A 23,877-nucleotide genomic window follows, 5' to 3' on the forward strand; every position below is an offset into this window, starting at 1 on the left:
ATTACATATATGCTCTTTCTATTTATTATTTACTATAAATAGCATGAGTCAACGTATTCACAAGGAATAATTACTTAAAATTGTATTGAGTTATTTAGGATACATTTTCATCATAGAATAATTCGTACACTAAGAGCAGGTTCCTTCACTGATTGACTTACTCTTACTCTGGCGCTCGTCATCGGAACATTAAGAATTCGACTTATCGACTCAGCAGAGGAGTTTTGCTTTAAATAAATAAAATACTGTAGGCGCATGTAATATTTAACAAAAAATACGAAATAACAAATTAGAAAAATATTGAGTTCAATTAATTGAAACTTTTTCTGGCCGAGAGACAGAAAACAATATCTACTGCCTTCAGTTATACTTAGAACCTTTTACACTGCTGTTCCGTTAATAAGATCGTATTGCTCTTGAGTGGTGGCGCTCCCAAAAAGACTGGCATGCGAACGCCGACGTTCCCGCTCGATCTCGTCTAGATCGAAGGCATCGTTGATAGCAAAACTCGGACGTCGCTGTTGATCGTCGAAAGCATAGGCGCGCTGGAACTTGGCCGGCGGAGGGTGCAGTGCAGTGCCTCCGCCGATGCCGCTCACGGCTGGCGCATAGACCTGATATCCAGAGCTGCGATAATTGGACGGTGAGGAGGGTATGGCCGCTGGCCAATGCACCGCTGCCTGCTGCAAATTATTGCCTGCTTTGGGAAGAGCAGTCGCTGGTGGCGGATTCACTTCCTCGGCGGGCTTGTGCAACGTCAATGTAGAGAGGAAACGATTCTGCTGCTGCAGCTGTTGTTGGTGCTGCATCATTAGTTGCGAGAAGCGCTGCTGACTGGCGCTAAAGTTGCTTTGCAGTGACCCAAAGCTCTCCTGGGAGCCGGCCACGCCCATGCCAGTTGCCGGCTGGCGGAGGAAGCAGCGCGGTAAGGTGCGACTCTGCGTAGGCGCGAGCGCAGGAGCTGGCACTCCATAATCTTGAGGAAGTCGCGACTGCGAACCACCAAAGTGTGTCCCGGGCCAGACATCAAAGGATGTGGAATCGCAGCGGTCGAGATCATAAAGACTCTGACGATCGGCATGCAGAGGCATGTGCAGCGATAGATTCGAGTTAAGCTTGCGCAAATGTCCCACGGGCGGCAGTTGCGATGGCGGATCTACGCACATGGAGGCGCGACGATGTTGATGGGAGCTGGAGGCAGCCGGTGGTGCCAGGCCCCGCGGAAACTGCGTAGCTTGCTGGCGATCTAGATTGGATTGGAAAGCATAAGATACCACGAACAAATTAGCTCCACAGGTCTTCACTCACCCCCCGGCAAATAGAGCTGTTCTTCCTCAATGGGTGCGCCACTACGAAACCGCTTAAAGCCATGCTCATCACCATCAGCGTCGTCATCTTCATGGTCGTAGTCAATGTGCTCGTCTTCATTACGGCTGCCAACGCTGCGGCGACTGCGTGTCTGCTGGGATGGGAAGGTCGCCTCGTCGCTGGCTATATAGTATATGTTTTTGGGCTTGCTGCGCACGCCGGCGCGCTTGCAGAATTCCTGGAAGAGCTCGTCCTTGGTCTTGCGTATGCCGCGCTTAAGACCGCACAAGCGGCGCGCCTGCTCTTCAGTCGCATCCTCATCGATATCCATGTCCCGGCTGTAGCGAATTCTTCTCGGTTGCTCCATTTCCACATGCCGACCTCCTCGACCACCACCCACCGGCACCGTATTGGTGGCCATGTTGCGTCTGCTTCGGCGCTCCAGCTGCTGCTGTTGTGGCGGCGCAGACGTATAAATGTCCGTCGTGGTGGACACGGACCGAGTCAGCGGAAATTCCTGTGGCAGATCGGCAAACGTTTGTTGCGACAGTTTCGCATTGGCTGCACCCACACTCATGCGAACCGCTGAGGGTGGTGGTGGTGGTGGCACCGCCGGTGGTGTCATTTCGGTGCACAGCTCATTGAGGGATTTGGCAAAGCTGCGGGAGTGTAAATTACACTTGGAAACAGCAGGCTTCTCAAAGTAAAAGCGGCGCTCCAGATCATTGTGCAGATACAGATTCAAGTTGGACCCGTCGCCGGGGCCCAGGAGGTTTGGATGCTTCCGGCAGGCATAGCCGGTGGGCGGCGTTTGCGCCAAGCCCACATTGGCGCTCACATCGTGCACCTGATGTAGTCGTCCATTGGCCGGACCTGTACGCAGCCCGGCGTGACGCCCATGCTGTTGCTCCTGTTGGTGCTCCTGCTGTTGATGTTGTTGTTGGCGACGAGTCTGCGACACCGCTACAGTGTGGCCTGCAATGGCGCCGCCCGGTTGCTTGTAGCGCTTGTAGGAATGGCTAAGCGGATGCTGACCCTCCTTAACCTTCTCTTGTATGCTGGAGATGCTGAAGCAGGGTAGACGCTACAAATACAAATGATTAACATTAATTCATAGAAACCAATGTGTTTACCCATCCCTATATATTACTCGAAACATTTGAAAAGATTGTACTTATTTAATAAGTCCTAAGTAGCATTAAAAATCCATTTTAGCTAAATTATTAATATACAAGTATGTTCAAATATACAAGTATATGTGAAAACTCCCTTAATGGACACTCTCTTCGACACTTTTTCTAAAACATTCGATCGGCGTATAAAGTATTTAAGCATCTCCTTTAGCGGACACTCCCCTTTGACGGTCAAAGATTGGAAGACCGTGAGTGTCCGGCCAAGAGAGTTTCACTGTTGCATACTTGAAATGGTTTGAAAATTTGTTAGTTTTTTGGTTATTTATTTCAGCATTAAAAATAATGTACTCTGGCTCTATTTGTTGATTCCTCAATTTCTGACGCAATGTGCATTTATTATTAGCGCCCGCCCCTTTGTTTTCATTTATCTTTTCCATAAATATATTTCGAAGCAGGGCCTTGAGAAGCTTTTGTTTTAAAGAAGAAAATTGTTAGTTTCAAATAAGACTGCCGAATTTTATTTATAACCACCAAGATATTATCTGAAACAAAAAATCCTAAATAAAAGCTACCATAATGGAAATATATAAGGATGTGAAAAGATGTATTATTGATGGCGAAAATGTACATCTACATATCTGTGTGTGGCTGTGGCGAGCAGCACCAAAACTGTTGCTCAATTAATTCAAAAGTTACAAGAGCTTTGGTTTTGAACACATTTATTTAAATGAATGCATACTACATATATACATACTAAATATATATCTCTTTCAGCGAATGACTGCAAATCAGCGTGGGCGGCCTTGCGTGACAGCTGCAGATGCCACCATAAGAAATCTGCAGCCAAAAAGTGGAAGTGGAAGTGCAGACGGATTCGTCATAGCGGAGACAAAAAAAAAATAGTTGAAAACAAGGAGTCCCGAAAGAGTTACAAAAGTTGTCAGACATGATATTTCAATTCGTAGTGAAACAAATGGAAAGAGCGTGCTAAGCATTTAGCTCCCCCATTTACCAGTCCTGCAGTATCTGGACAGGATGTCTCTAGCAGAAGCCTTTATAGATCTAACAAAAAAGAATTGGATAGTCCGCTGACCCCGTGGTTAAAAGCTCACATATTGTCAGGACGAATGGACTAATAATCAAGCATAGTTGCTTTATACTAAATATTCGAAAATGTTTAAATATTGTACATTTATTTAAGTTTTTCATTGATTTTGCACACCAAGAGACAAGGCACATTCAAAGGAAGCTACTTACACAGGCTTTTATTTTATCCCGAATATAATTGTTTGAATGCCTAACGAGCACGGAGGCCTTGGACTGGGATAGATGCGTGGCTTCCGGGTATTTAGGATTATACTTGTATTTCATTCGCAGCAAATAACTGTAAAGCAAACAGCGTGCTGTAACTATTTTTGATTGCCTCTCTTAAGCTGACAAAGCAGAATAGCGCTGTTTGTTTGTTGACACTAATACCACATCTTAAAAGGGAAACTAATGAAAAAAATTGAATGTGTGGCATTTTGTGTTGATTTGGACACACATTTCAACAAAATTGAAAAAAAGGATCAAAAAAATTGGTTGACCTCAGCACTAAGCTTTACTGAAACAAGAACAAATACGGGCTTTCAATAAAAGTCATAAAAATAAATATCGCCAAAAATGAAAAGTTGGAATTTTATTTGTAATATACTTGTACATATAGTAGTTCGTTGGAATTCGAAACCCTACGCTTTCGTAACTAATTCATGTGACAAAGATCTACACATACGTATGTATGTATGAGATATACAGGGTATATATCTTTTATGTCGGTATGTAAACAATGAATATCTTTGAAAATAAACAATCGATTTTCAAGTATGAGATATTTTTATTTAATTTGGTTCTGTACAATTTCTTGAACTGAGGCTTTCTACACTGGTCTACTCAAGTCAATCGGTTCACTAATGACAAAGTTATTCAATATCTACATACCGACATAGAAGATGGCGCACCCTGTACGTGTGTGTGTATGTTTGTATGCAGGTTTGTTTGCTGGCTTTGAATATTTCAGTGCTGCCTGCGGCACCTATGGGAGGTTGGCAGTGGAACGCAAAATGGCATAAATCGACATTTATTTAGTTGTATGCAATGCTCCCACAAACACGCACATATGTTTACTTGTACATACAAGTATATGTAGTACACTCTACTTGTATATATGTATGTATGTACATACAATAGTAGTAATCTGTTGACAAATGCACAAGCAGATATATTCACTTATACAAGTATGCAGTGGCTTTTAGAGGTCGTTTGTTTATTGAATTCAAACACACGGCTATGTGGGGGGCATTCTTTTGACTTTGGTTTAGGACTGTTCCATATACAAGTATGTATTCTCTGCTTGCTCGTATGTGGATGGACAGCTTTTGGGGCTGATCTAGGACACCAATCACATTATCACTTCCATGCAACTGCACGCACACAATTCCCACATCCACCATTGCAGCTAAGGGCCACCCATCGACCCAGGCAACTGTCTTCAGCTTCAGCTTCGGCATCTTCATTTTGTTTTCATTTCTTTTGCCATTTCGATGAGCAGCGGAAGTTGACACGAAAGGAAATTTCATAAGCCATCGCTGACAACCATGTGCACGCTCGTTATGCATAATTATGAGCGGATGTGGCATACCCTCTTCCCCCATTCCCCCACCGTACTCACACTATAGTAGCTGACCTCCTGCAGATTGATGTAGAGGAAGATGTTCAGCACGCCCACGAATTCTGTGGCTATGAATCCGAAGACAAACAGAAAGAAGCTCTGCCCGTAGGTTACTTTGAAGAGGGCCGGCTGAAGGGTGGAGCGCGGTCGCAGCTTGGATCCAATCTCTGCCTTCAGTATCGATATGTAGGCAATTAGACCGATGAGCATAACCAGACCTGCAATTAGAATACAAAACTTCGCAAAACTACACCGCATGTATGACCTCCCGATACTCACCGCTAACTATAAAGAGAATGCCGGCACTAAAGTAATATAAATTGTTCTGATGCGAGCATGTGGGTATCAGAAAGACAATAAAGCTGATGAGCAGAAATATGCCGGCGGCCAGAAATATGGGACACGATTTCGTGACAGTATCTGCAATGATAAGGGGGAAGAAAATTACAAAAGATTGTGGACAAGATTTGTTGTCCGTCTTACATCCATATTTTGAACGGAATATGTAAAACACAAAACATATAGAAATAAATCCGTATCCACAACTTTATAATTCTGCAAATTTATGATTGCAATCCTCGGCATTAATTAAGCATTAATTGCAATTTATAAATTATTTAATATAAAATATGCTTATATGCCTTGCACCTGAAGGGTATACTACCCATACTACATTTAAATAATCAATGAACTAAAATTTGTATGATGATTTGTAGACGTATAAATACTATTATAGTCGATTTAAAGGTCGGTTTAAAAAGCGACGAGAGTTTTGTTAACGTAAAGACGGCCTCACGCGAATTCACGACGCATGGGCACGCAAAAAACCAAACATCTTTGCTAACATCGTCTCTCTTTTGCGAAAAATAAACAGTTTTTTCTGCATATGTACAAACATGGACTTTTTGATTTAATTCTATAATTTACAAATAAAAGAAACAATTTATATAACTCAGCTAGATATAAGCCTGAAAAGGGCACTAAAATTCTAAGCCTTAAAGAATGTTAGAAAAATTGAAAACCAGAATAGAATGCTGGAGTCGAACACTCCCAACTCTTGCATGCCCTGTACCTAAGCTAACAAGTAAAAAAGCTAAAGTCGGGTGTCCCGACTTTGAAATACTCTGTACATATGTTTACAATAATTATAGAAAATAAAAAAATTAAGAAAATAAAAAAAAAAAATTTGATCGATTTTACCTCTCTCGGTATTCGAACTCACGTAAAGGGTGTATAATTGCACATTTACATAACAATTGCGTCTGTGTGAGTGTATGTATGCCTATGCGCATCAATTCGTGTCTGTGTAAGCATTTTCGCAGTCAACCAAACAGCAACATCAACAACAGCCGCGGGCAGCGCTTGAGCAGCGCTGCAGCAGCGCTGCATCAGCAAATATATTTATGGCTATAACTTCTTGTTAAATCGGTCTATCATAATGAAATTTGGCATACGGACACATAATAACCAACTGGGGGTATTTCCAAAATTTTAGTTCGAAATTCCAAGAATTACGAGAGTTACGATTTGCGGGGTAGAGGGGGGAGGGAGGGGAATTCCAAAATATACATTTTCTGCGTATTCACATAAGGCATCTGGGACTAAAATTTGGTGTTCCTAGGTCTTATAGTCTCCGAGATATAGGCGATTATACGAATGGAAAATCGGGAAAACCCCCATAGGGGGGAAGTGGGGGGGAAAATCAAAAAAATAAAACAAACTCGTATAGAATACACACATAACGCATCTTTGTGCAAAATTTGGTGTCTCTATCTCTTATAGTCTCTGAGATCCAGGTGTTCATACGGACGGACAGACGGACAGACGGACAGACGGACAGACGGACAGACAGACAGACAGGGCTAGATCGACTCGTCTCGTCATGCTGATCAAGAATATATATACTTTGTGGGGTCTGCCACGCCTCCTTCTGCCTGTTACATTTTTCAGCTCCCGCAAACCTAATATACTCTTGTACATTTCATGTACAGAGTATAAAAAGTATACCTTTTTACCTTCTGCATGATCCTGAACTAGGGATGTAAGTCGAAGGGAAAACATCGATGTTGATGTACATCGATGTCTCTTCACAAATAATCGATCGCAAAAAAACATCGATGCATCGATGTTTTAAAAAATTAACTTTCCATAGAAAAAAAGCTATTATTAAAATTGAAATAAAAAGTGTTTATTTATCAAGGGAGACTGTCATAGCATTTTACTTAATGTTGTTAATCAAAATAGTACTCGTAATATTGACTTTTGACGAACTTGTGTGGCTTACTTCAAAAAACTGATTATATACCGTTTTTAAAACAACGACGCGTTGCAGCTACACCTTTCAGGCATACATATTAAGTGTGACATTACATACGAAAAAAAGAAGATCAAATACTTAACAATCTAAAATGTATATTATAAAATACACATTTTAACGAAAACATCAAAAAATTTAGAATATAAATAAACCTTCTTCGATAAATCACACAAAGAAATGTGACCGCCAAACAAAACATGAATAATGTTCGATGTTTGTCCAAACATCGATGGCTCGACGATGCATCGTTAGCAAAAAAAAAAACATCAGAAAACATCGATGCATCGTGGTAAAAACATCGTCGATGCTAGATACATCGATGTTTTTTTACATCCCTATCCTGAACTTAAAGTAAAATGGATTGTGTAATGGTTGGCCAAGCGAAAGCTTAAGTTTATTCCTTTAAAATACTAAGTGGAGAAAAAGTTGTGCGGCTTGATCAAAAGCTATTGTTGGCCAGTACTTACTGTATTAATAAATGTATTTTCTAGTTTATAGATTCAGAGTTAATAAACACTTGTGCAAATTATATCGACATTTGGGCTTTAACTCGTGATTGCATTAGCTTGAGTGCGTAATACATCTTTGTATTAAAGAGTGGAAACTTGTGAGATATTTAGCGTCAAATGTGGTTGATGGCCAAAAGAGTGGTGATTGGCTAGTGGGAGGCTGGGTTGACTGGCTGTGGCTCAAAGGGAATGTACGTAGTAAAAAGATATATACGTGTATATACTATATATATTTATATACAAGTACATGGATTGGCAACAGCAGCTCGTAGTGGGGGATAACAATGTCAATAGCTTTTGCTAATAGTTTTATTTCAAATTGCCACCCGCGGCCACTTTTGAATTAGTTTGCACGACGAGCTGGACAAAACGGTTTTTTGATGCATTGTTTTGAGTTGTTGTGGATTGATTGTTCTTGTTGTGTTGTTGTTGCTGCTACTGTTGGCTCTGTGTTGGCTCTGTGTTGGCCAGAATGCGGACATTAATGAAATATATTTGAAACGAACTGGCTGGTAATTGAGTGAAATGTAATGAAATTGCACTGTAAATGAAAATGAAATGTCAGCGCGAATATTTGCAACGACCGAGAACGAGGCGCTTACTATAAAGCAGCACCCCCCTCCATTTAAACCAAACTTATTGTGAATAGGAGAGACAGCGAGATTGTGCTGCCGTTTTACCTACTGAACGTACATACAAACAAACAAATATATATATACACACACACATACATACATGAATAGCAAACTATGTACAACATGGGTAACAAGAGCCAGGACCAAAGTATTTGAATTAATTAAGAACGGAAACCCAACACCCAACACCCATTGCCTCTCCCAATTGCAATTCCAGTTCAATGATTATGCATGCGAACAAAGGCATTAATGTACTGGGAAAGGTACATGGGACAAGGGACCACCAAAGCCAGCCACCGAACCAGCCGCCGAACCAGCCACCGAACCACCCACCAACAATAACCAGCCATGAATGAAATGCAACTTATATTGTATTTGTATGTAGTATGTTTTTAAGCCCAAGTGTGTGCATGCAAAGCTATTTGTTTGCATTCGAAAGGTACAGGTACAGGTCTTTATCAATCATTGTCCCAGGACTTTAATGAGCCATAAAAGCATTGCAGCAATGGAGATCCCATGATAATAAGCATATACTTGCAAGTAGTACTATTACGTTAATATCGGTTTGTCTGTTTTAGGGAAGCCTAACAAGTCTGTAAACAATTTGATATGCAGATTCCAGATTTATGCAGATTGCTGACAATTGCAATATTCCAGCCAAATACCCGAAATGAAGTGTAAAACTTGCCCCTAGTTGCAAATGCTTATGATAAATATTGTTATTATTAAAAATGCCATTTCTTGGACTGAATATTCATTTATTTGCATTGTCCGAACTGAACTGAAATTGAAACATATTTTGCGAAATTAATTGTAATGAAACTCGTTTCTGACAACTAGACATATATACATAAATCAAATACAACAAGCGTCATATGAGCAACTAAAATTTGTGCATTGATGCAACGCCAAGATACGCCTGAGAACATTTTATATATGCACCTACAATATGTGTACATACAAGTATTGCGAGCACTTTGTTTACACTGCCATGAATATGTGGCAATTAGTTGTCTGTTTATTATGTCAATACATCTGAACAGCATGGCCTGGTAACTACAAGTACTACCAACTACCACATCAAGGCACAGTTATGATTTCTTCCAGCCAACGGCACTTCCACTATATTTCTATTACTCTTTCTGGGGGAGTCTGGTCCACCTAGCTCTTTTATTTATTGCAGAGTTCCAAGTTCTTCACGGATTAGCGGAGCAGATCAAAGATACAAGTATACTCGACATAGCTATGTCTGTCTCTGGCCGGAACACCTAACATGTAGACTAATCGTATTTATACGCAGAACCAGTTAATCGCACACCATAGCCCGAGTATTTTTGTACCCTGCATTATTTCATTTCTGTGATTCCCCCTCGCCCTCTCTCTGCAGCAGAAATTCGTCTATGCTGTTCACATTTCAAAAGCCACACAAACAGAACTTAACACGCATAATTTATGTTCAATTATGTATCTACTACTTGTATTTGTTTTAAGTTTTATTCAAATCGGTCAATTCTAAGCCATTACAATTTCACTCCAGTACTACGACTCTTCTTCTTCTTCTTCTTTTTGCTTCTGCCATGGGCGCATATATCGCAGAGTCTGGGCCTTGCTCTCTCTCTCTCGTTTGTTATACTTGTAGCTGTCATAGGAACAATAGGTGTGAAGCGCGCTTTTGTTTTATTATATCGTAACCAATCTTGGTATTCTCATTGGTTTCTTATACAAGTAATTCCTCACCGTATTCTGGGTGCAATAAATTTGGTTTGGGTTCATTGATGAGGGGAGAGGGGGAGAGGGGTCCGGCGTTAATCATTAAATTATCTACTCACATGGTATTGCTGGCGTTGAGTCATGCGGATCTGGTTGGTAGCCCTCTTTGGGAAAGTAGTCGATTTTAATGCAATTATATGTGTCCATGTCGAGGCCTGCAAAGTGGAAAGTTAAAGCGAATGATGTAAATCTGTGTTAAGTCCAATCAGGTGGGCAGGCAATAACAACAACAACAACAATAACAGAAGCAGAAAAAGCAACAGCCACAGTCACAGTCCCAGTCCCAGTCTCATAGGAGTGCAACATGTTGACCCTTGAACCAATGCGAAATCCAATAAATCGAGACGCTGTCCTCGCCATAAATTCACAAAGCCAAACATCAAGTTGGCCGGCCACATTATGAAAGCCTCGGGTTGAGAATATGTCCTTCCACAGGGGGCAGAAAACTTAATAAATCAGCCAAATGAACCAGAAGAAGGAGGGGCAACACAAAGTTGACAAACGCCGGCAAAGACTAATTCACTGAATGACTGAGCGACTGACTCACTGACTAACTGACAGGGTGGCAAACTGACTGACTGGTTGACTGAAGACTGGTTGGTTGAATGGCTAGCTGGTTGACTGTTTGACTGTTTGACTGTTTGATTGCGTGAATGAATGAATGAATGAATGTTGTATGTTCGCTGATCAGTTTCGTTTGCACGTTTGTTTGTTTGTTTGTTTGTTTGTTTGCTTTGTGCCACTGATTGATTGATTGATTGACTAATGATTGACTGGTTTTGCTGTTGCTGTGTATTGTTTCAATTGCCGTTGCTGTTACTTTCGTGTGTATTTGTGTGTAAAACATTGCACAGTTTATGCAGCGGCTTGTCTCATTAAATGCAAGCCGACCACAAAAGTTACACAGCCAACATGACGTATGCGCAATGCGAACATTCTATGTGGTGTGCGTATGTGTGTTTTATGTGAGTATGTGAGTGTTTTATTGTGTGTGTGTGTGTGTGTGTGTGTGTGTGTGTGTGTGTGTGTGTGTGTATGAGTCTGCGACTGTCACATTTGTCTTCATTTCGTTTGCGTAACATGTTACATGTGAGCAGCAGGAAAATTGCTTTTCTTCCACACTAATTGCATCACATTTCAGCATTTCATCTCCACTGCCAAAATCCAGCATTACACACACACACTCACGAACATTTACCTGGCATTGTGGTGCACAATATCCAAAGGCTCGACTTGGTGTACTTTGTAATATAGGCGCCATCATCCAAAGCATTGAAATTGGCCGTACCATTGTAGTTAACATTAGGCAGCTTCTCCTCAGTAAAGAGCCACTGTGGTCCGGCCAGAGCGGCAATAACAATGGCCACCGAAATGCTGCAAAGATGCAAAACGGAGAATCATGTTGAATTTTTCACTCAAAGCTAAGTCAAAATCAATAAACAAATATGTGTGTGTGTGTTATTGGTGCCTAACGATATGCGCTGATTAAAAAATTTTTCGACTAAGGAAGGGGAGCAAACGATATGCAAATACTTGCCTCATAAATTGTCGAATAGAAAATACGTATTTATATACACACATACATACATACATATATACACACATACTAATACATGTATGCTGGCGTGTTTGCAAACAAGATGATAATGGCTCCAACTTTCGCCCCTAGGGGGCAAGGCAATAACACTTCGATTCCTGCTTTTCCAATTGGCGCTGAGCGGCATCAATCAGCATTTAAGTATTCTCGTGTGAATCTAAGATTATGTACGCATATTTGTTTTCAGATCAATAATTTTATTCATTTTTATGGAACAACTTCGTTCTAAATACCGTTCTGAACAAAGGCGAACTGATCTGTAATTAAATACATAGGCTGCAAGCCTGTTGACATCTTTATGGAAGAGAATGCGAAACAATTCCTGAAAATAGTTGACCATTACTGTTCGAATGATTCGCATAATGAATGCCAATAATTTAACTCTCATCGATAAATCGCATTCCAGTTGGCTTATTCAAAGAACTATTTAGAAATCTTGTCTATTTCAATATTTAATTCAATATAACTAATAATTTCAATATTATTGTTGTTGGCTCTTCTCAAAAGAGAAATAGCTACATTGTTATGTTAGGGCAAATATACCTAAAATATTAATTTAATTTATCACATATTCCATTCTATTTGCCAAATTAGATTATGTATGAAATATATTGAATGCTTTAGTTTAAAAGGAGATCCCAATTTCAATTTCAAGAACTTTTCCTTTGTTGTGCACGGGGACGTCTTAAATAATGAATGGCATTCATACACGAGTTGAACAAAGACATGAATTCGCATTCAATATGGCGATACAAATCTGCGAGTCTGACACAACACCCAGCAGTACTCGTAAAAGTCTAACGGAATGACAGTTGGCACATCTCATACACACGCACACAACCAAAGCCGTCCTTAGCTGTCGCAGCGTAGCAGGCAACAAGCAGTCCTGTCAAGGAGGCTCCCACGTAGTAAATGTCGACGCAGCCTCTTTAAAACCGAAAAGAATGTGCACCGCGCATTCTGCACGCTCCAAAGTCCTACGCATAGACACACACACACACACAAACACACACACACACACACACACACACACACACACACACACACGCACAACACATTAAACTGTATGTTCAGTTGCAGCAGCCACTCCCACATCCCACATCCCACACCTCATCCTCTGACAAAGCTGACAAATAATTGTGTTAGTAGCTGCGAGCCCGAGACACAAATCACCGCAAAAAGTAGGTTTAATTTGTTCGCCAACTATTTGCAGAGACTGTGGCCCACTGGGCGTATACTTTTCAAACTGACTGTGGCTGCAAGCTCTTTCCAAGTTGAGCCAACGAGATTCGTGAATATTGCATTTATTATTGGAGAAAGAAATTCAAATTCACAAATTTTCTTCACTTCAATCAAAGTTATGGCTCCGGCATTCGTATCTCGATGCATGAATATATCCTTGAGTGCCGCTCCTGCCACGGAATGCCTAATAATTGGGCTTTATGTTCAGCACATTTTTCTTGCACGCACTCTCGGTGTGCATGCTTTGGAATCCGGCAGTACGAAAGAACTTGCCGCACTTCTCGCAGCGATGCTTCCAGGTGTGGTGCTCGGAGTCGCGCTGATGGGCGTAAAGGTCCTTGCTGCAACGAAAGAATTCAAACAAAAGACTTCAATTTCGAATGCGCCTAAGCCAATACTCACCGACTAGTGAAGAACAGGTCGCAAACGTCCGATGGGCATTCGAAAACAATGTCCAACTTCTTTGGCGATTTCTTCGACTTAAGGTCCAGCTTCTGCTCGCCCTTATTCTCCTTGTCCTCGTTGCGGCTTGGAGGCGGCGAGTGGAAGGAATATGGAGGCTCCTCAAATGGCTCCGGTTCGAAGCAAAAAGCTTCAGCTACAGCCGAAGCTGAGGCTATAGCTGGCGACAGAGGCATGTCCTGTATGCCCATAGCTTCAATTTCCGCTACAGACGCCGAGGCAAAACCAATTGGAGCATTGTTAAGCTCCTCCAATACACCCAATACGGCATGTGACGGAGCCAATGTCGGAGGTGGCGGTGGCGGTGGAGGTAGCGGTGGAGGTGGCGTCTTAGTAGCCGCCAGCGATGTGGCAACCGCTTCGACAGTCACGGCGGCCGCGTTAGCAGCAGCCTGCTCGGCCGTGATCACTGCATCCTTGGGAACGCGACCACGACGCTTGGAGTACTTCTTGTAGCTGAACTCGTGCAGGGCATCGCTGGGCTCATAGCGTGGCATCAACTCTTTGCCCGTACGCTCTTCGATTTCGCGACGTACGGTAATCGGGATCTTGTGGCTTTTGAGCCTGCGCAATGTACAAATGTACAAAAACAAACAAAACAAAAAAAAAAACAAAATAATGGCTCTGAAGTAATGCCCTTTACCAGCATTGTGCCACCCCATCGCTCTTACCAGGCGTCGTTCTGCATCTGCTCTGATGTCTCGAGAGGATCCTGCCGGAAGAGCGTACGGCGCGAACGATACTGCCTCTGCTCGCCCGTTGTGTCCTCAGGGGGCTCCACTGGACGCTCGAAGACGGGCAAGCTTGGATGCAACTCGCGTGCAGCTGCATTTTTGTTGTTGTTGTTTTGTTTTTTTTTTTATTTTAAATTTGTATTTCACTTAACAGCCTCTAACCTCACTTTCTCCATTTTACTTACCCTCGTAGCGCTCGTAAAACTCCTTGCGCTTGTTATCGTAACGATTGGAAAATAAACTTCGCATCTTAAATTATTGCACTTCACCCGATAGCAAACGATTTCAAAATATGAAGCTTATCTTTAATTTATCTTGAACGTTTCGGATTATCAATAAAATGTAAAATACAAGTATTATCACAATATCTTTTCAGAGCAGTCCGCACGTCTGTACGTTCCAAACGCACAACGAAAAAGAAGGCTCGCATAGAGGAACCATTTTGACGTTAATGACAAGCAAATCAAAATTTTATATGCAGCCCATACCGTATACGGTCCAGAAGTTGGCAGGCCTTTAATGACAAAGCGACTGCTCTAAAACGTCGCGTTTCACAACACTTCTAGAAACTGCACGCGAGTGTCTCGAATTACAGCACTAATTGCATCCCATTCAATAGCTTCCCTCTAAAAATCATTCTCACTGATGACCAACTGATTTGGAGATATATTGGAGATGTATTTGGAGATAATAAGTATTTGGAGATACTATATGTAACTTATTTCTGTAGGTTAATGGAGAAAATTCGATTTAACGACAAATAGTTTGTCTGAAACATGCCTGTCTGTCCGTCTGTCCGTCCGTCTGTTCATATGAACACCTAGATCTCACAGACTATAGGAGCTAGAGACACAAAATTTTGCACAAAGATGCCTTATGTGGGTACGTTATACGAGTTTGTTTTATTTTTTTTGCTTTTCTCCCCCACTCCTCCCCTATGGGGGATTATCAACTGTATCTCGGAGACTGTAAGACCTAGGGACACCAAATTTTAGCCCAAGATGACTTTTGTGAATGCGCAGAAAATGTGTATTTTGGAATTTCCCTCCTTCCCCCCTCTCCCCCGCAATTAGTGATCTTCCATATTTCCCGTAATTCCTGCAATTTCGAACTCAAATTTTGCAATTACCTCCAGTTAGTGATTATGATTATGATAGGCCGATTTAACATGAAGTTATAGACATATAGTATTTGGCCAAACGCTGTGGTTGTTGTAGATGCTTTGGTTCGACATTGTTATGCATATATGCTCACATAGACACGCATAGACATGCATACACACATAGACACACCTCCAATGTAAATGTCTAATTATACATCTTTTACGTGAGTTCGAATACCAAGGGAAGTACATTTTTTTAATTTCTATAATTATTCTACACATATGTACCGAGTATTTCGTCTTTAGCTTCTCTACCTGTTTTCTATTACGCTTAATAGCTCCCCTCATGGATAACACAGGACTCGGGTCTAAATACATACATCCCCTAAAATCCGAACAGAACATACAGGCCTAAGAATTCTATGAAATGGAGAGCTCTGTCCATCATCATTTTGTGTACAAATACTTGTATAGTATACAAGTAGTATGTATGTGTATAGAATCTATAAATAAGTTTGCAAATCAAATTTTCATTGCCAAGTTGCCACATAATATTATATCAAATAATATATGCCACCTACCTTGCGGCAACAGGTGTCAGCAGCCACAGGTAGCCGCCACTGACTGAGGCCATGGTGGTGAGGCCGCCTCCTAAGCCACTCGCGCCGTTCAGGGCCGTATTTGGTCGTTGTTGGCGCTCAATACTTTTATAGGCGGCCATTAGAGGGGCGTGTTGTTGCTCTTGGAGTAGCTGCTCTCGAGCTTCCCGTTGTCGCCTTCCACCAGTATTATTGTAGTAGTTGCTGCTGCTGCAGTTCCCAATGTTGTTGTTGCTGTTGGTGGTGGTGGCGGTGGCGGTGGCGGTGTTGTTGTTGCTGCTGCTGTTTTGATTGATGTTGCTGTTGTTGTTGTTGTGTTGCAGCTTGTTGGACTGCAAATCGCTAAGGCTGTCAGTAAGTGTGGCGAAGCCCGTGGCCGGAATACTTCCGGAAATTGTGTTGATCACGCCCATCTGTTGGCGCAGGGGCGTAAGCGTGTTCGGTGGTTGCTGAGGTGCAGATGTCCGGTCCTGTGATGAGGAGCCGCTACCGCTTTGCGCCCGCAGCTGTTGCAATTGCCGCGGACCCCGGGGCAAGGTTGCATAGGGAGAATGTTGCAGTTGTTGTTGTTGTTGTTGTTGTTGTTGCTGTTGCTGTTCTTGCTGACCCTGTGTGGGTGGAAAGCTGCTGCGCTCAATGGATGCTGTAGTAGTTAACTGATGCATTGCCTGACGTTGTTGCTGCTGCTGTTGTTGCTCGTAGCTGTTGCTCCTCGCGGGCATAATTACAGAGCTATTGTTGTTGTTGGCCACATGACCATTGGCCTGCTGCTGTTTATTGTTGTTGTTGTTATTGCTGCTGCTGTTGCAACCGCTGCTGATGTTGCTGATATTAGTGTTGTTGCCGAGGGTCGTGGCCGTTACGCCCATGTTGTTAATGCTGTGCGAGGAGGCCACACGAAAAACATTCGGCACGGAAGGATAGTCACGCATGGCTGCCTGAATGCACGCCTAAAACTATGCTGCTGTTAATGTGGATTTGCAGAGCCGCACCCCCGCATCCAAATCGTTGCTCTCAAATCTTTTCGTCGAAAAATATAAGATATAAGCTCACTATGCCAACACTAGTATGCTTTGAACAAATATGTTGCTTTTGGATAAAAAAAAAAGTTAGCGCATAACTTATTTAAAACACTGCAAATAATAATATGTATGTTAGAAAGAGTTTCAAATTAAGCGCTGCTGCTAAAATTAATGTAGGCCAAGAGCATACATTTTTATTTATTATTATTCTTTTATTGAATAGGATTATTTAAAATTCTTTAATCTCTTTTATTTTCTTTTTCAAGTTTATTGGCTAATATTCCTATACGATCGCTCGGAATTCTTGATTCACGCTATAAACAGCCATTTATTCGTTTATTAACTATCTGCTGGCTTATCTGAAAACACCAATGTTAATTAAATAGTTAAATAGTTTTCCTTTTCATAAGCTTATCATTCTTATAAGACTGCTATCACTGATATAAAAAAAATATTTGAAGAGCTTCTCAACTGTCCAAGAATTGTGGTCGATGTCGTTTAATACTCGAACAGCAATGTTGAATAGTAATTTAATGGAGTACTTTTTTAGAAAGTTGTTAAATATATTGTTATAAACAAACAACAGCATTGAATAATAATAAAATTTCTCAAAACCTGTTTTGTGATGACAGAATTATAAATAATTTTAAGCAAGGCTAAATAATGCAAATTACCATAACATTTAATAAAGTGTTTGATTCCCAAAATCTTGGAATTAAAGTAAATTTAAATAAATAATGTATTGGGAACGATAAACACATTGTCTAATGGAAACTATTTTAATATTTCAGATATTCACTTGCTGCACTTAATTGGAAATAATATTGTTTGTACTTGGCTAAATAATGCAAATTACCATAACATTTAATAAAGTGTTTGATTCCCAAAATCTTGGAATTAAAGTAAATTTAAATAAATAATGTATTGGGAACGATAAACACATTGTCTAATGGAAACTATTTTAATATTTCAGATATTCACTTGCTGCACTTAATTGGAAATAATATTGTTTGTACTTGCTTCGAGTTTTTGATTCAGTTTTTGTATCAGTTGTTAGCTTTTCAGTGTTTTCAAGGTTTCATTAAACTTCAAATGTGGCTTATGTGCGTGGAGGTGTACGCGTATGTGTGTGCGTGTGTGTGTGTGTGCATTAAATGCACATTAATTGCAGGCCGTGACGACGCTGCCTCATTAAGTCGAAAGCTGTTAACGCACTTACACATTTAAAAAAAAAAAAAACAAGAAAAACATATAAAGCGAGTTGAAAAATTGTTTGGAAAAAACTGTTGCCTAACCGAGAGGCGCAGTGAGTTCGAAATTGAAAAGGCGCGCGCGTTTTAGCTTCGTTCGGATCGGATGTGGAATGTGAAAAATGAATGCTGATGAAGGCTGAACTGAGGCCGCAACTCGTGTCCGACGCGTTGGAGAGTCTTTGCTTGACTAACATAAAGGCAGGCAGACAGGCAGCAAGCCAAGGTTCGTGACACGACAGCGCCAGCGCCAGCGACAACGACAACGACGAGGCGAGGCGAGGCGAACCGATGAGGACAGTCGCAGCGCGAGATGGCGAGCACGAGACGAGGAAAATGTGAATGAGGAAGCGAATAAGGATGTGAATGTGGCTGAGGAAGAGGAAGGGCTTGCTTGTTGGCTGCCCTCCTTGGCGTCGCTTGCACGCACTTCGAAAGCGATTATAAAACCCAAAAGCAACACCACCAACACTAAGGCCACCGACAACAGCTACGACAACGTCCACAGCAAAAGGAGCAACAGCAATAACAACAACAACAACAAAATAAGCCATTGCAAGAACAACAAGCAGACGTTTGCAACTTCCGTTGTTAGCTAAAAGTGACTTCCGGCCGCTTAGGGAGCTCTGCTTCTAGTTCTATGTACGCCTCTTTCTCTATATATATGTGTGTGTGTGTGTCTGTATGTCACTCTATACTACATATAAATATATATGTACGTATATACATATATTTATGTGTGGGAGAAGTGCCACCAACAACTGTTGTTGCACTTTGCTGCAAATCTAAGCATTTATTGTAGTTCTTTGTCTTTCATTGTCTCGTTTATTTAATTGAATTCCCACATGTGATTGAAGGGCTCGGCGCGATGATTGCGCCACATTACTACAACACTAACTACCACCCTGCACCACCCTGCACCACCCTGCAGCACCATCCACAACCCCAGCCACCGTACAACACGCAACACGACACTAGACAACAGTGTGAGTCATTAAGTGAAAGTGTAGAATGGAAAGTAGTGCAGCATCACCCAAAGGATTACACACATACATACATGTATGTACATTTATATGCATGAAGTTGCCGATTAGGACAGCATTATGTCCAGCTTCGAGTGTCCTGCATGTGCTCGTTCATATGCTGAGGTAAGAGACACATTTTTACCCAAACAAAAAATATTAAAATAAAACCATGGATTCCACTAGCAACGAATGAATATACACGTTACATGCGACAAAGCCAAAACACTAAGCCACAAAAACAAACGACGTGCAATAGAACATAAGGTGAGGGAGAAAGTAAAGTGCAGCAAATGCTGTTTTATAAACAAAGGCGAAGCCGCAAGAGCAGGATGTAGTGACTGTTGTGTTAAGGATATTCTTAGAACCAACCAAATACCAAACGAGATAGCAGAACATGGAGTTGCTGACGAACTGAATATTATACTTATTGAAGGGCAACATTTTTTTTTGAAAACTATAAAACGATAGTTTGTCAATTTAACTTCACTCCAACACACTAATATAATGAAATACCCAAATTTAATTAGCAATATTCAAGAAATTATTAAGCCAAGTAAGCAATTAAATATTGAATGTGGAAGTAAGAGCCTGCAGCCGCAATATATCTTTTATGACCTAGTTTCTTGTATAGCAACAATAGGAAAATGAAAACTGTTACAGAAAACGCTTTTTTGGAAATTATATTCTTGATCGGCATGAATGCAAGGCAAGAATCCCAACTTCGAGCACGCTGTAAACGTATTGAAAATAAGCTCCAAGATCGTTTATTTCAGGCACGGACAGTCCTTCTATGCAGTGCTGCTTCAGTTCAGCCAATTGTTGTTGTATTTTTTAAGTATAAACATTTAGCTGATTGATAACAGAACTCAAATATTGATCTTAAAAACATAAAGTAATCGTTCGAAATAATTGAATTGTTTGCTTATGGATGATGATACTGATTAAGCAATATAGTAGCATTCAATGTATTTTATCGGCGGGTACTTTTTAAGCAATGCCTACAAATCGTAATGACCAATTATGTTTTTCATGAATGCGAACTAATTAAGACAACAGAAAACACGTTTCGTAACTACTTAAGGCAGTTGATTAAAGATTGCGCGAACACTAAATGGTAAATGTAATAAAAGAGTTCAGGAAACGGCAAACAGCACAAGGCAGGCAAGCAGCTGGTTGTGGCGCTTCACTATATAGTTAGTGCAGGTCTACTGCACAGTGGGTCTAAATAGGATGGAAGTCAAAAACAAATAGTTTATTTATTTATATTCCTGCAATCATGCTAGACTTGGAATATATCTCTTCTGAAGTCTTCATCTGACTTCTATCTTTGGATATACAAGTGTAGTATGTTAATTTTTTTTAAACTGAAATGCAAACAGAAACAATAATAGTCATTAATTAGTTATAGATAGATTTGTATTTTTACTTTCGCTGTTAAAATTTGTACATTATTAAAAGACAATTTGCAGTAAATTGGAAATTCCGCTTATGTCCAGACCTTTAAGTAGTTCCTGCACGCATTCAAGCAATCAATACGCATCAGTTGATTCCGCTAAAAGTATGTAGCCTTCATACAAATAATGTGGTTTGTAAGGAATGATCATAGATGACCGATCTAGACCCAATTACATAGATACAAATCGAGAGCTAGGAGCACTCCACTTTTTTGCTGTTTATCCAAATCTCAAACTTTATCTGAATTGATATCGATGGACAATGTGCTCGACCCATTGCTGGACCTTGTTTGCATTATGTGTCTACTGAAGACAACTTTGTTAGCCGTATAACTACAACTACAACAGAGTACGGAGAACGGCTGCCAGATGTAATTTACATTAAACAAATCGCGCTACCGGCAGCATACATATAGTACTAGTTTCTTGTTGTTACTGTTGTCGGCGAAACATAAAATTAGCTTAAATGGAAGGGAAAAGGGCGGAGGGTACGTTTTCCAAAGTAAGCAAAGCTAAACAGCAGCAACATGAAACAATTGCAACAGCAACAACACTAACAACAACAACAAGAACAACAGGACAACAACAATGGCAACAGCTAGCCTTTGACAGCAATGGGACAGGAAAAAAAATATATATGTACATATACGCCAAAAGAACAAACCGGCAACGAAGAACAAAACAAAGTGCTGTAAAATTTTTGCAGCGCATTTAGATGAAAAGTTGTGCAAAAAGTTGTAAACTCTGAACTATTTAGATGCAACAGTGTATGGACAAACACACAGACACACACACACACAGAAGAAAGGGTGGGGTGGGGGAGAGGGGTGGCTTAGATCTCATATGCGTTTTGCTTTACACATGAAACAACTTAATGTTTGCAATTTTCATACTTTGCAGCCCCGCCATCAAGCATGTAGTACTCGCACACACTTGTGTGTTTGTATGTGTCTATGTCTATGTATGCATGTGTGTGTGTGTGTGTGTAAATATGCGGAGCCTATCATTTTCAATTTGTTAAAGCTTTTTCACGCGCCAAACAAGTATGGAGGCCACCAACAAAGCAGGAAAAACGGAAAAGCGCAGCGTAAGCTCAGACACAAACATAAAATACGAGTGCTATTTTAGTGCTCACACTTTTCGATATTTTTAAATGAAATTTTCTAACACCCCTTCATAGTTGCTGGATTTTCATCTCTGGCGTTTTTTTTTTATTTATTTTTTTATTTTTTTGTTGCTGGCTGACACTCAACCTTAATCCAACAAACAACTCGCGCCAAACGGACAAACAAACGCACACAGAAGACATACTACATACATAACTGGAGCAGGCAAGCAGACAGATAGACAGACGGACAGACAGAAATATACTATATTACATGGAAGCATAACATCGAATACTTTTCACACTTTACCAACTTCAATTAAAATTGTTTGTGCCATTACTGTTACTATCACTGCTGCGAAAATATTGATTAAGTGCGATGCGATGCAAAGGCGATGGCGGCAACACTAACACAGTGACACACATAAGTATACATACATATTCACACACATACACGCCATGATCTTCTAGCTATGGTCGCGTGACACATTATATTCAATAAACATATGAATATGTACATATTCCTATTTGCGAATCGCGAATCGCACGCGGCTCAAGATCAGCAACCGATCTACCTATAGTCACATCCAGTTAATTATTAGATATTGAAAGGAAGGAACTTCGTTTAATTAAATATAAATCGTTTCCAAAAACTGCAATTGAAATAACTTCAAATGTTCTTATTTCCAAAGTAAAGAACATTTAAATCGCAGATAATATCTACATACATACAAGTATATGCCTTAAAATATTCTTCATGAAAATGTGCAATATTATTTTATTTTTTGAGACGCCAACTCTTATCTACCCCTGAAAGTGCACATCTCCACGTAATTTGGATTTGCCAATAAAGCCAAATTGACTTCGATATCTCCACAAACGACAATATATTTTATGCAGAAGCTTATTTTAATCTGATTATTTACATTGCAATTTTATGATATAGTACTTCGATTTACGATTCCAACAAACTTTCTAACATTTTTCTTAACATAGTCGCCTAGGGTGTACGAGTAGGCTTACTGTGAAGAATATCAAATCTACAAGGATGAGATCGAGAGAATGTTTGAGAAATTGTTGGAAAACTGCTATTGCCGCGATTATTCGCAAATGACAAATGTAATTATTGAAATGTTTCATTTAATAGGATCACATAATGAACTGACTATAAAATCATTTTGCAAGAAGCACTGCGATCGGGACGTGAAACTCGACACAACAGTTGACAATAGATTAATAATATCTTCAACCACAGCCCATTCAAATAATAGAGCAGCAGGATATTGAAATTTCCGATTTTATAATGAATAGAAGATGTTCAAGTAGCGTTTATAGAAATAAACGATAACTCCATCATATATGAATAGCTAATAATTTTTGTGTAATAAAGAAATCAATCCACTAACAATGTAGAGTTCGATTTCAAGATCACGCCACACTCTCATCTTTATTGTTCAAACACACACATTTATAGCAAGTTTGCTTTGAAGCATGTGTGCGAGACTAAGCCTTTGCCTGATTAGCGCGACTTTCCCAGCACCCTGCGCTTCGTTGCTGCCGCTATAGTTGTTGTTTCTTTGTTGTTGTTATTTTTGTTGTTGTGTGAAAAATTGATGAGCAATTAAGGTTATTGACCAAAAGGTCTGCCCATGTTGGCATGTCCTCGACAACTTGGTGGCCATCGCCGCAGCCGCCGCAGCCGCCTCCCCTGCCGCTTCCATCATGCCCTCGGCGGGGTCTGTGGCCCCATGTCGATCACGCTTCAATGCCTCGCTGACCCACTCACCGATAAGCAGCACGTGTCTGGGTCTGGGTCTGGCTAAGCGGGCGAGCGCCAATGAGTGCCAATGAACGCCAATGAACGCCTGCGAATGCAGCGAGGCGTGCTTCGCTTTAAAGAGCCAGG

The 23,877-nt window shown here is 40.7% G+C and overlaps 2 protein-coding genes across 2 annotated transcripts; both read right to left on the reverse strand.

Moving 5' to 3' along the window:
- Positions 1-259: 259 nt before the first annotated feature.
- LOC115627952 lies at positions 260-4,993 on the reverse strand. Its single transcript, XM_030523846.1, has 6 exons — positions 4,851-4,993; positions 4,632-4,674; positions 1,713-2,392; positions 1,309-1,658; positions 735-1,246; positions 260-683 (listed from the first exon to the last, which is right to left on the reverse strand). Exons 1-6 carry the CDS (start codon positions 4,991-4,993, stop codon positions 381-383), a joined length of 2,031 nt encoding a protein of 676 aa, XP_030379706.1. The 3' UTR covers positions 260-380.
- A 104-nt stretch (positions 4,994-5,097) lies between these two features.
- Positions 5,098-17,047, reverse strand: LOC115627953 (intrastrand cross-link recognition protein). Its single transcript, XM_030523847.1, has 7 exons — positions 16,979-17,047; positions 16,391-16,777; positions 16,098-16,267; positions 11,578-11,753; positions 10,439-10,534; positions 5,428-5,568; positions 5,098-5,366 (listed from the first exon to the last, which is right to left on the reverse strand). The coding sequence occupies exons 1-7, from the start codon at positions 17,045-17,047 to the stop codon at positions 5,098-5,100; spliced, it is 1,308 nt and encodes a 435-aa protein (XP_030379707.1).
- Between the last annotated feature and the right edge of the window lie 6,830 nt (positions 17,048-23,877).

This window comes from Scaptodrosophila lebanonensis, unplaced genomic scaffold (assembly GCF_003285725.1).
Source record: "Scaptodrosophila lebanonensis strain 11010-0011.00,11010-0021.00 unplaced genomic scaffold, SlebRS2 tig00000098-arrow-pilon, whole genome shotgun sequence".
NCBI classification, from domain to species: Eukaryota; Metazoa; Arthropoda; class Insecta; order Diptera; family Drosophilidae; genus Scaptodrosophila; species Scaptodrosophila lebanonensis.